The sequence below is a fragment of the Giraffa tippelskirchi genome, chromosome 1, assembly GCF_054371585.1.
Source record: "Giraffa tippelskirchi isolate mGirTip1 chromosome 1, T2T-mGirTip1v1.2.pri, whole genome shotgun sequence".
Taxonomy (NCBI): Eukaryota; Metazoa; Chordata; class Mammalia; order Artiodactyla; family Giraffidae; genus Giraffa; species Giraffa tippelskirchi.
Genome location: NC_137275.1, coordinates 186,430,731 through 186,442,969, shown reverse-complemented (window position 1 = coordinate 186,442,969; position 12,239 = coordinate 186,430,731). Strand labels below are relative to the sequence as shown.

General features: G+C 57.4%; 1 protein-coding gene across 17 annotated transcripts; it reads left to right on the top strand.

The window, feature by feature from the left end:
- The first annotated feature begins 1,280 nt into the window (after positions 1–1,280).
- REEP4 (receptor accessory protein 4) lies at positions 1,281–6,441 on the top strand. 17 transcript variants are annotated; one of them, XM_081513584.1, is made up of 11 exons: positions 1,467–1,600; positions 1,875–1,985; positions 2,035–2,205; positions 2,770–2,953; positions 3,756–3,828; positions 4,207–4,283; positions 4,374–4,494; positions 4,911–5,024; positions 5,423–5,558; positions 5,704–5,858; positions 5,953–6,441. In XM_081513584.1, exons 4-11 carry the CDS (start codon positions 2,922–2,924, stop codon positions 6,016–6,018), a joined length of 774 nt encoding a protein of 257 aa, XP_081369710.1. In that variant the 5' UTR covers positions 1,467–1,600; positions 1,875–1,985; positions 2,035–2,205; positions 2,770–2,921; the 3' UTR covers positions 6,019–6,441. The 17 variants fall into 17 exon arrangements, with proteins under 17 accessions (XP_081369731.1, XP_081369704.1, XP_081369738.1 ...); XM_081513594.1 differs by having other exon boundaries at positions 1,517–1,761; positions 1,844–1,985; XM_081513605.1 differs by lacking the exon at positions 2,035–2,205 and having other exon boundaries at positions 1,281–1,761.
- Positions 6,442–12,239: the final 5,798 nt, after the last annotated feature.

The window sequence follows — 12,239 nt, the reverse complement described above, 5'->3', positions numbered from 1 at the left end:
TTTGTCACCCAGTAGAAAGATAAACATCACTCTGTCGCTCCCCACCCCACACCAGGGCACCTCCCAGGGATGGAAGACACTCCCCCTCCTAAATGCCCAGCTTTCTGCACAAGGCGGGGATGGAACCCCCCGTATGCCTGCATGGTCACCTGCCAGGGGCAGGTCATCTGTATGTCCCGAGAGCTGCTTAGCAACCCAGTGTAACCGGGTGACTGTGTCAACAGCTCAGGACCAAAGGGCGTGAGAGGCAGAGTCCACTTTCTCTGCCAAAGCCCAGGAGGGTAAACCCCCTCAGCTGTCAGCCTCATGCCCCTCCTTGCTGAGCTCTGCTTTCAGCCACAGACCTCTGACATATTGTCTCTTACATTTTCCAAGCACAGTCACTGGGACCAAGAGTCTCCCTTTGAGAGATGGTCCCAGTTGGGTTGGCTTAGAGTGGGCACAGGGGAGCTCCTCTCCAGTGAATAGGGGTAAAGCGAGGCCTGTGATGCTGAGGTCAGGTGACTCTGGAAGGCATCGAGGTTAGGGCAGAAGAGGCAGATCTGCAGCAAGTACCAAAGGCTGCTGGAGCCCAGGCAGCCTTACTTCCAGAAGAATCGATGTCCCTTCCCTTTTCTGCACTTGCCCACCCCTGCTCCTCCTGACCTGTCCAGAGGATCAATCACATCCTTCTACCCCAAGAAGACAAGGGTATTTTTCACCTTTGTTACAATGCTGCATGGTGGTCAGGACCTTCCTGCTGGCACTTTAGCCCGGATGGTTGTTGTTCCTCCAGTCTAGGTGGGTGCTCCAACCAGTGTGAGCAGGTGGGGGTGGAGAGAGGGAGGCATCAGGGCCTCGGGGGGAGTTTCTCCTGTGGGCCAGTTTCACTGCAAGCTCTCCCACTCAGCAGTACCAATAAAACTGATGATCATAATTATGACTGTATAATCACTGAGTATTTATTCCCAAGAAGTCTCCTTTCCCTGGCTTCCATCATTAGCTACTCTGTTCTTTTGATAGACGGTGAGGGTTAACTATGGCTGTGATAAAAAGTAATAACTGCCCGAGTTTCCCGCCCCCACAGCTCTGGGCAGCTCTGCTGTCACCCTTACTTTAGCTCTGTGAGGCAGTAAGAGGTTGTGCTGGGTCGGGGGTGGGTGATGTGCTCCCCATGCCCAGAAGGAGGAATGGGGCACCTAGCAGAAGAGGTACAAAGAATGTAACCCCACCTGCAAAGCTGTAGAAGCAGCAAAGATTGCCTTCTTTTGTTTTTTCAAAAATCATTTTTATTGAAACAGATATATGGCTTCCTTGGTGGCTCAGATGGTAAAGAATCTGCCAGCAATGAGGGAGACCTGGGTTCAATCCCTCGATCAGGAAGATCCCCTGGAAAAGGGAATGGCTACCCACTCCAGTATTCTTGCCTGGAGAATTCCATGGACAGAGGAGCCTGGTGTCTACAGTCCATGAGGTCACAAAGAGTTGGACATGACTGAGTGACTACCACTTTCATATATATATATATATATCACTCAGTCGTGTAACATATATACTAATATATATGTATATATGTTACAATGTTGCAAGCCTTCTCTTTTAGCTTCCCACCTTCTTCCAGGTACATACCTTCCTCCTAGAGGAGCTTTCCCATTACCTGTCCCTTCTTAGAGCTGCCCTCAAAAGAAGACAGAGCCAAACATTTGTTTATCGTCCACCATCAAACACCATCAGGTGCCCTTGAGCAAGTTACTTTCCAACATTGAGCCTACTTCCTAAATGGTAAAAAAAAAAGGTCTTGTAAAGTTCAAGCCTTGCGCTCAAAAATGCACTACAAAGTGGTGATTCTTAATGAAGCTCTCAGGGATATCTGTGCTCTTGACTCACAAAAATAGGTGGAATTTCAAACTTTGGGGGAAGATGGACTGAGGACTTCACCCAGAATCTCTCAAATCTGCCTGTCCAGGGACATGGGAGAAGTCAACTCCTGCAGCCCACTCTTCAGGGTGAGTTCGGATGGGGGTGATGAGTCCCTCGGATTCCCTCTCCTCCAAGTCCTCTCCACTTTCCGTCTAGGTCATCTCAGCATCTTTGAAGCGCTTATCCACCTCCTGACCTAGTGCTTGTAAGAGCCAGATTTGCTGGCGCTCAGCCAAACCTTCTTTTAGTTCTCGACTGAGCCTCTAACCCGGGACTTCCACCCATCTCATGCCCATTAAAAACGAGGTAAAGGAGGGGAACCAGTAAAGAGCCCCGAAAAGTCAAGACTCCGAATTTCCTTCGTTTCTTCGTCCCCCAGCCCTACCTTTTTGTTTCTGCTTCCCACCTCCGAATTTCCCATTCCGAGGGCTACTCCAACCTATGGGCCCCAGCCGCGAGACGGCTGCGCACCGTCACTTTAAGGGGCAGGCCTCTCGCCTCCCTGACCTCGCCCCGCCCCCTCCGAGGACTCTGTGCGCCTGCGCCCCGTGCCGGAGACCAGGGGTTGGGCAGCGCCCAGTTCCGTGCAACTTTCAAGTGAGTTGCAAACTCCGCCCCGAAGCCGGTGCCGGTGGCCCGGCGCACTGAGGTCCTGGGGACCCGCACGAGCGCAGGCTGCGACCAGCCACCCCTGGCCCGGGATCCGCAGCGTCCCTGGCAAGGGCCGAACGCTTAGTTCTCCGGAGCAGGAAGTGCGGGTCAGAGCTGTAACTGCCGGAGCGACGCGGCCGGGCGGAAGAGCGCGCTGGCGGGTACCGGCTCTCGAGTCGGTCCTGCCTGCCCCGGCCCGCTCATCTCCCCTTTATTCAGGCTCTCCGCACCGCGGAGTTGGTGAGCGGCGGGCTCCGCCTCCACAAAGGGGCAATCCTAGCGCCCCTGTGGTTCCTACACCTCCACCGTGACGTGAGCGTCCCTCTGGTCGTCTTCCTGGAAGGATCTCCTTTTGCTCCCAAGGCTGCAGAATGGTGTCGTGGATGATCTGTCGCCTGGTGGTGTGAGTATGGCCGTTCTAATACTCCCTCTGTCCCTGAGTGTCAACCCGCCCCTGGGGTGGAAACGGGGAATGTCAGGTGGAAAGGGGGAGCTTTCTGAGCTCCCTCACACCTTTCCCCACCTTCCAACATTCACTGCAAGGGTTAACGGATTTGTGGACCTGCACAAGGAATGGGGGGGTGGCGCGTGCTTGTACCCCAACCCTCAAGTCTACTTGGTTGATGGCCAGGTGAAACCCCTTGCAGTCAGACACGCACTGCAGGCAGGTGCATGGGAGAGTGGACCACAGGCCGGCCAGCAGCCCCTTGGCAGACACAAGATGTGGCACGTTGTGGGCGCTTCCCAACTGAGTAGTCATTCACGTGACTCACCATCCTGGCCTCAGCCTTCCCGCTCATTCCTACTCCTCACCTTTCGGTACTCCAGCACCTGGCTGAAATATCTCTGTCTGCAACCTGGCACTGCCGGATCTGGTGGCCCTGCGCCTGATGGCACGTCCAGGGGAGGAATCAGCCTGGTGCTCTCACGGCTCCGAAGCCTGCTTCCCACCCACCTTGTGCTCTCCCTGCATCATGCACCCATGGGCCACTTTTGCAGGCCTGAGCAGGCTTGGGGTGTTTGTAAACAGCAGGGTAGGGAGGTGGCCTCCAGGGCACTGACTCAGGCGCAGGTTGTGCAAGCCAAGCGGGAAGAACAGGGCAGACACTGCCACCTTGAACCTGGGTGGGGGGGAGGTGGCCACCTGGAAGGGGGGTGGGGAATGGTGCCCCTCACACTTCTCTGCTTTGGGGGCTGCTCTTCAGGCTGGTGTTTGGGATGCTGTACCCAGCTTATGCTTCCTACAAGGCTGTGAAGACCAAGAACATTCGTGAATATGTGAGTGTGGGGGTGGGCAGGAGGGCTCAGCTCAGGTGGGGGGTGTGGTAGGATTTGGCGAAGTGTGTGGGGTCCAAGCTGGCCTCCCTCTTTTTCAGGGGTATAATCTGGTGGTATATCCTGAAGCAGCATGGGTGTGGATGGAGGGTGGGCTGTTGGGGTTCTTTGTAAGATCTTGTGGGTGAAGCTGATTGAGGGTGGGTATAGGAATGAGTGGCAGTTTCTCAGAGGCAATTCTGTAAGCCCAGCCATGTGCCAGGGGAATGCAGTGGGATGGGCTTTCTGGAATGTCTGGACTGGGTCAGCCCGGGACAGGGGAGTTGGTACTGCCGGTTCAGCTTCTGGCCTCTGACCTCCTCCTACCTCTACCCTGTCCAGGTCCGATGGATGATGTACTGGATCGTCTTTGCACTCTTCATGGCGGTGGAGACCTTCACGGACATCTTTATTTCCTGGTATGGGCACCGGGGTTCTGTGGGCTGTAGGGAGGGGCTGGCTCTCCCTGGCCTGGCTCCCTGGTGGACCTTGCTCCTCTACTCTCACAGGTTCCCTTTCTACTACGAGATCAAGATGGCGTTTGTGCTGTGGCTGCTTTCGCCCTACACGAGGGGGGCCAGCATGCTTTACCGAAAGTTTGTCCACCCATCCTTGTCTCGCCATGAGAAGGTACCCCAGGGGGAGGCAGGGTGGGCAGCGTAGGGGTGGGTGCGAGGAGAGGAGCCCTGGATTTGGGGCTTGAGACACTGGGGGACATCTGGGCTCTAATCCCAGTCCTGCTGCTGTTGAACTGTGGGACCTTGACAGAGCCTTGCCTTCTTCCTCTTCTGGACTAATCAAATGGGTGCACAGGTGAATGACATTTGGAGGGTGTAAAACACCAGCTGGAAGCTGGTTTGGGGATGGGGTGGGGAGCCTGGAGTTTGGCGGATCATTGAGGTGGAGGAGTGGGTGAGTGGGTGGGGAGCCCTTTGCCCTGTGGATGGGGTGGACCAGGAGGAGTGACTCCCAGTGGTTTCTCTGGGTCCGTACAGGAGGACCTGGGCTGTCCTCCTGAGCTTTCCTCCCCAACGTGTCATCTGTAGGAAATCGACACCTACATTGTGCAAGCCAAGGAGCGCAGCTACGAGACGGTGCTCAGCTTTGGGAAGCGGGGCCTCAACATTGCCGCCTCTGCTGCTGTGCAGGCTGCCACCAAGGTGCCCTGGGCCCCAGCCTTCCAACAGCCCTACCCCCACCCCCAGGGCCCTTTGGGCGGATCCAGCTCTCAGTCAGGGAGCCAAGGGATAGCAGCTGTCCATGCCGGGGTGAGAGGTGACAGGTGGGGGTGTTGGCGGGATCATGGAGCTGAAGTTCAGACTTCCCTGGCTCTAACATTGACCGTGAGCCTCTGTTCCTTGTCTGTGGGCCCAAGCTTGCTGTTGGCGCCCCAGGGCGCAGGGCTAGAAGGGTTGCTGTGTTGCCTTTGGGCCTGTGCCCCAGGGATCGCTTGCAGGTCAGCCTTGATTTCCTTGGGCAGCTCCCCTGCCTGAGGCCCCTTCTGCCCGAAGCCCTGCCCCCCCCATCAGGTGGTGCAGCGGCTCCTGCTCCCTTGCAGAGTCAGGGTGCACTGGCCGGGAGGCTGCGGAGCTTCTCCATGCAGGACCTGCGTACCATCCCCGATGGCCCCGCCCCCACCTACCAGGATCCCCTCTACCTGGAGGACCAAGTACCCCGCCGCAGGCCACCCATCGGTGAGTGGGCAGAGGGACCCAGAACTGTGCCCCCCAGAGAGAGGGATGGTTTCCTCCCCTGGGGCCGGTGGAAAGCCTGGCTCAGCCAGCCCTCAGACTGTGTCAATGCCTAGCTTTGCCTCCTGGCTCCTTCTCCTCCACACAGGGTACCGGGCAAAGGGCCTGCGAGACAGTGACACCGATAATGAGTGTTGGTCCGACACAGAAGTGGTCCCCCAGCCACCAGCCCGGCCCCGAGAGAAGCCACTGGGCCGCAGCCAGAGCCTGCGTGTGGTCAAGAGGAAGCCTCTGGCCCGGGAGGTCAGTGGTGAGGCAGGCATGAGGGAGGGGGCTGTCCTCACCGCCACTGCAGTCCCGACCTTTCACGATGTGCCTGCCTTCTCTCCCTCGACAGGGCAGCTCGCGCTCCCTGAAGGTTCGGACAAGGAAAAAGACCGCACCCTCAGACATGGACAACTAGGGTCTGCGGAGCCAGGCCGGGTCTTACCTCCTGCCGTGTGGGGCGCTGGGGCCCTTCCGAGGGACCTCTGGCTGTACCAGCAGCCCTCCTGGTCCTCCTGGCTCTTGCTGACGGTTCCTGGCCACGTGCAAGGCCGCACCCACGATGTACCAAAGCAGGCTGGGCTTACGGTTCTATTTATTGCCTTCCTCGCCCCTCTGCCTTCCCAGGTGTGGGACCAGAGCCCTCCCCAGGTCCCTGGAAAATGAAACCCAAAGGTCACCCAGCTCTGTTCCTTTCTTCCTGTCCTTCAAAGTACTTGACAGCCTTCTCCAAGGCCTGTGTGTGTGTGGGGTTGGGGGGGGTTGCTGATTGTACGGTTTGTGTTGGTGAATGAGGCTGGGTTTGTGAAGTTTTGATAAATAAATTCATAAAAGTGCTCCATCTCTTCTGGTTTGTAGTCCTTGTCCTCATAGCACATGTTACTAAACAGCCCACCACAGGCCAGTCAGGGCCTAAGACCGGTGCTTAAAGGCCTGAGACTACAGGAGGGCCAGATAGCCATTGACAGATAGTTGTGATGTGGCAAGTACTATCAGGGAAAGCTCCTGGGGACCTCAGAGATGGGAGAGTTGGGGGACAGCCCTGGGAGGGGACAGAGTCTAAGAAAGCAGTCAGGAGGAGATGGAAGTGGGCCTTCATGGGAAGTAGAAACCAGTGGAAGTGAAGGTTTGGAGGGACCTCAGGCAGCAGGATAATCTCACGGGGGATTAGCTTGAGCTATGTGCAGATTAAGCCTGGGAAGGCAGATTTCCTCCAAGGGCCTGCCAGGCCTCTGGGCACCTCCTGGGGTGTCGAGGTGTGTAAACCCTCAGGTTGATGGTTGGAGCGTTGCACCTCTACCGAGTGGCCACAAGAGGGCAGCAGCTGCCAGAGTCTGGTTTGCCCCCGGCTTCCAGGTCAAGGAGGGCGGGGCTTGGAGGCTGAGCAGAGCCTTGCCCCTCCAGGGGCCTGGCTGCTGGCTGGCTGGAGGGATGATACGAGAACCCTGGCCCGGCCTCCAAAGGCCTTCCCTGCTGCTTGTGGTCATTGGTCCTCAGCCTGCCCCATCCTCAGATCTCTTCTCCTGGGACCCAGGCTGTCTGCTGGCTCCACTTCATCCTTTAATCCCTGGGGCAGCCAGTGCCCAGCCCTGCCCTCTCCTGCCCCTGGTCTTACTATAGTGTCCCAGGGCTGCTCCCCTCTCCCACCCATATACCTGCTGTCCTGTCCCACCTTTGATTAAGTCGCGAGATGGGGAAGAGTGTCAGGTGGGAAGAGGGGATATGGGGTAGTCACCCAGAGTGACCTGAGGAGTGTGGATTAACTCTTGGTGTGGGGATTATCCGGGTTTATTCCGGAGAGGTACTTAATCTGCTGGGTGGCTTAGCTCCTCACAGATTGGTGTTCAGTGACTTCCTATCTTGGTGTTCCCTGGCATCATGGGGTTGCCTTATCTCTTCATTTATTCATTCAAAAAATCTTTATTGAGCATCTGCCAGGTACCAGGCATGTTTCAAGAAACTTGGGGTGCAAAGTCTAGTGATAGCTAGCATCTAGACTGTGGCTGCCCTAGCAGTGGCTGCTCTGAGCCCCCAATGTGTATTAATTTATTCCTCACAACAATCTTTATGAAGCACTTACTATTATTATCTTCATTTCACAAAAGGGAAAACAGGCACCGAGGGGACAAATTATTTGCCTGAGATCACACAGCTAGTAAGTGGCAGAGCTGGGCTTGGAAACCAGGTGGTCTGACTCCAGAGTCAGGGTACTTAACCACTGTGTAGAACTAGAGTAAATGAGAAAGTTTCTTGCCAGGGAGAAAAGGAGAAGGAAACTAGCAGAGATGAAACATTGATTGTGTGCTTGACCTTGTACATTTTAAAGAAGTGATTTCCTTAAATTCTCCTGACAAGACTGTCAGGTGGGAGTTATAGCCATTTTACAGATGAAAAGACAGACTTGGAGAAATAAAGCAATTTTCCACGATTGTGCTGCCCCTGGGTCAGAGCCCTGTCTCCTGAGGCAAGTCTGCCCAAAGGTTGCCTTGGTAGGGGTGGAATGGCAGGATCCACACCCCTGTACCGAGAGAACAAAACAGAGGAGCATGTGATAAATGTGCAAAATGAAATAAAAACTCAAAGCAGGGAGCAGCTGCAGGAGGCTGGCAGTGTGTGGCAGTAAGGGTGCTTTCCTGGGAGCTGTGGGTCTTCGCCTGCCCTCTTCCTCGGATGGTACCTTACAGTGAGTGGCAGGGTCACCAGGGCCCCAGGGCTGAATTAGAGATAGTCCCTGATGGTCACCTTAGCTCCAGCCTTCCCATTAGCCTGGCTGCCCCTGCTGCCCCTATTTCTGTCTCCGGAAGCATCTCTTTGATTCCAGCATCAGCCTCCAGACCTTTGCTCCGCTGTATGAATCTCCTGTGCTTCTAACAGTCTTCCTTCCAGGCTGTCACAGCATTTCTTCATGATCAGATGTCACCTAAAAGCCTTCCTTGAACTCTAGCCCCTCGTGAAGCTCCTGATCTCTGGCCAGCTCACCCTGTTCTGGGCTGTGCTTGCATGCTCATCACCCTCTCTGCTTCCTGACCATCTAGATGCCAATAGCTTCTTGCTCCCCACCTTATCAATCTGGACTCATGACTCCAGGCTCTTTTCCTGTCCCACCTCCCCCTCCCCCGTGCACCCATGCTCTGTCCTATTCCTATTTACCCTTTGAACTTTACTCAAACATCACCTCCTCCAGGAAGCCCTCTGTGAGCCTTCCCCGTTCCCCCTTGGAGTTGATTGCTCATCCAGACCACCTCCCACACTGCACTGTGGCTTCATAATGAACAGATTTGCATCTTACTTTTGTATTCTGGCCTGGAGCAAATGGTGGTTAGACCAGGTGACATATCGTGGTTCAGGGTGAAGTACTTGTTCTCTCATTTCTGAGCTCAGCATCGCCCCCTCTGTGACACTCCCCTGACTTTCCCAGCCTGGGACCAGAAGCACCTTAGTCTGTTAACATGCCTGACCCCAGTCTTCACCCACAGAACCCAGCATAGGGCCTGACAGCTAAGAGGCTTCACCAGGCTTTTGCTGGTAAAAGAACACGCATCAAGGGAGCAGAAGCTCCCCGAGGCCAGGGATGACCTTGTATGTTCATTTTTGTATCGTGAATCTCCTGAGTGCCCATCACAGAGCCTTGAAAATGCCTGAGCCTCTGTAATACATGTTTGGTGAATGTCTGCTGCAGTTGTATGGGTTCCAAGACCTCCTGGGGCCAGAGGGGAAGGGGCAAGGAGAAATCCAAGTTCTGGACCAGCACATGTGATCCCGAGACTGCGGCACTGGATGCAGGCTGGGCTTCCCTCTGAAAATCACTGAGACACCTGCCTGGCACCCTCTCCCTCTGCATGGGGTTCCTGGCCCAACCCACCCCCTTTCTGGCCTGGTCCCTAGGGGAAGGTTGAGCTGTGCCCTGGCCTGCCTACACCCCCATCCCCATTACCCACCAGCGTGCCCACTGCCTCCCCAGGCAGAATCAGAGCTGGCCAGAGTTCCAACTGGCCTGGAGCACAGATGGGCCAGGTTCCGCTGCCGCGGGCATCGGTAAAAACATAAAGAACCTAGGCCAGTCCCCTTGGAAGCACACACCTCTGCTTGGCCCAGGTACCAGCCCTGCTTGGTTTGTGCTCACTCCGGCCTCCCCATCCACCTTGCCTGCTTCTGAGGGATGTCCCCCAATGCTTCCAAGTTCCCGAGTACAGGTGGTCCTTCATTCTCAGTTCTCCCTGTTCCCTCCTCCCTACAGCCCCCGCAGGCCCTTGGACCTTTCAGGCAGCTCCCCTCTCTCCTTGCCTCTTTGGCCCCTCGGTGTACTGGTCCCCCTTCCCCACCTCTGGCTTCCAGGTGCACTGGCCTCACTGCTGCATTTTTCACCGCCACTCTGGGCGGCGGCAGGGTGGTTAGCCTCTTGTTTCAACACAGCCCAGGCCCAGGCTGAGTTGGGGAGTCCTGGCTGACACGGCCCCACCCTTGAGAGGGTTGAGGAGACAGCTCTCAGGCGCTCATCCCTTGTCCCCACCCCCTGCCTAGTATCAGGGATGCCCCGAAGCTGGGTAGGGGCAGAAGCCCGAACAAGAGGATGATGCCCTGCTGGGGAAATCCCAGGGTGGGGGACCAGAGCTGGGTTGCTAGGCAGAAGGTCCTGAGTGAGTCTGGGGCAGCATGAGGTAGCTTTCTCTACCAGGGTGGCTAGACTGCAGGGGAGGGAAGACTGGGGGGGAAGGGAGAGGGAGGGGCGCTGGGGAGGTAGAAGAGGAAATAGGTCAGAGATGTGGGTGGGTGGGTGGATCAGAGGGGAGGGGGCATCGGCCGCAGAGCTTCCTCCTGGCTCCCAAAGCATCTCCACACTTCCCTTCCTCCGCCCCTCCCCCAACGTCCTGGGAGAAATCTCCCCGGTATTCCCCCTCCCCCCCGCCCCAGGCGTTGCCACAAGGGTGGGGGGTTGGAGGGGGGAGGCCGGCCTCAGCTGTCTGAAGGTTGGAGGGGCTGGGGAAGCAGGGCTAGGTGCCCAGACGGCCGCGTGTGTGGGAGGGGATGTCCTGAGATGCCCTCCACCCGGCAGTCCCCGCTCTGACGTGGGTGCCCCCCCTCTCCCCGCCCGGATTAGTGGCAGCTTGGCCTGACTCTCCGGGGCTCCTTCCCCCGCCCCCGCCTGCTGCCCTCCCCTGGGCAGGGGGCTGCTCCGCCCGAGGGGCACTTGTGCTTGCCCAGGTAAGGGGCTCTGGGGACAGTGTGAGGTCAGCTGGCTTGTGAATGCTGCTGCGCGTGTCAGCGGGAACGTGTGTCTCAGTGTGTGTGTGTGTGTGTGTGTGTGTGTGTGTGTGTGTGTAAGTGCTCTCCAGGGGTCGGTGCGGGGCCGGAGCGGCCTGCGCGTGGGGGGAGGGTGCTGGTCAGCTCGCCTTTGTCCACGGAGTCGGAGCCGGCGTTGTGTCCCCACATTGCGTGGCTTCCCTTCTGTGTTTGTGTCTTTGTGTGTCTCCTCAGACCTGCTCTGTCCTCAGGCACAGAACAGCCGGCTACAGGGCTCTGGGCCTGTGGCATGGGCAGTGGAGCAGGATGGAAAATTGGTGAGGGTGGAAAGGGGCACTTCTCCCCCCCCCACTCCCCCCCCATGGCCCCCTGGGCATTTTTAAGAGCCTGTCCTGAGAGTCCTGGTCTAGTCCAGTGACCTGAGAGACTGGCAAATGGGGTGGGATGGGTGTCTGTTCCACTTCCCTGGGACAGTCCCCATCCCCTTGGGGCATGACAGTGACCAGCCCTCGGGCCCCGGACAGCCCAGACTCCCACCCTGGCCTGCCCAGCCTCTTCTAGGCCTCGAGCCGCAGGAATCTCCCCCTGGACTCTCCCACAAGCTTCGGCTGCCAGAGGATACAGATGGGGGACCACAGGCACACCCCGGCCCCCATCTGCATCCCAGAGCCAGCCTAGGAACAGGAGGATGGGGCTCGGGGCCTCGGGACAGCAGTCTGGGTTAGACCCTCCGTGATCACTTCCCCGGGCACACTCAGGTCCAGGCCACCCCTCAGGGGAGCCAGGGGAGGAAGGGAGTGTTAATAACTCAGTCATGTAAACAACCCCTACCAGCCTGCCCTGCCACAGAGCCAGCCTCTGGCTGGGGAGGCAAAAGGCCGGAGAACCTATGCCAACATGACCTAAGTCGTGCCTGGTGCTGACCCCTTCAAGCCTCCTCTCCTCGGGACCCCTCCTCTTCTCTTCAGCTGGTCCAAGGATCCCTGCCTCCCCTCTGGCCTCTCGAGGAAGGCTCCCTCCAGGCCTTTCATGGCGCCCTTCTCCAGGAATAGTGCGGTGACCCGGGACAAGGCTCACCACATCCGTGAACTCATCCCTTCGATGGAATGGGGGTGGGTGGGGTGGCACTGCCCATGTCCCAGGCTGGGTAAAGGCAGGCCAAGGAAGGCTTCCACAAGGAGTCAGGGGAGTTGTGCGGGGTGGGTGGTGGGTGCCCCAGGGGAAGGGAAGCGCCCGTTGGGCGTGTGGGTTTCTGTGTGTGTCTGAATCTGTCTGTGTGTGTTTGAATCTGTCTGTTTGTGTCTGTGCTCTGGAACCACCCCCGCAGAGGAGCTGGGATGCTTCCTCGGGTGGAGGGTGCCTTGCGTTCCCATTTCCTCTCCTCTTCTCTGCTCCCTC

Excerpts from the sequence above, each read along its gene's own strand:
- REEP4 (XM_081513513.1), top strand. The coding sequence starts at position 2,922 with ATGGTGTCGTGGATGATCTGTCGCCTGGTGGT. Across the intron at positions 5,025-5,393 it reads CTGTGCAGGCTGCCACCAAG|GTGGTGCAGCGGCTCCTGCT; the intron begins GTGCCCTGGGCC and ends CCCCCCCATCAG. Across the intron at positions 5,559-5,703 it reads CCGCCGCAGGCCACCCATCG|GGTACCGGGCAAAGGGCCTG; the intron begins GTGAGTGGGCAG and ends TCCTCCACACAG.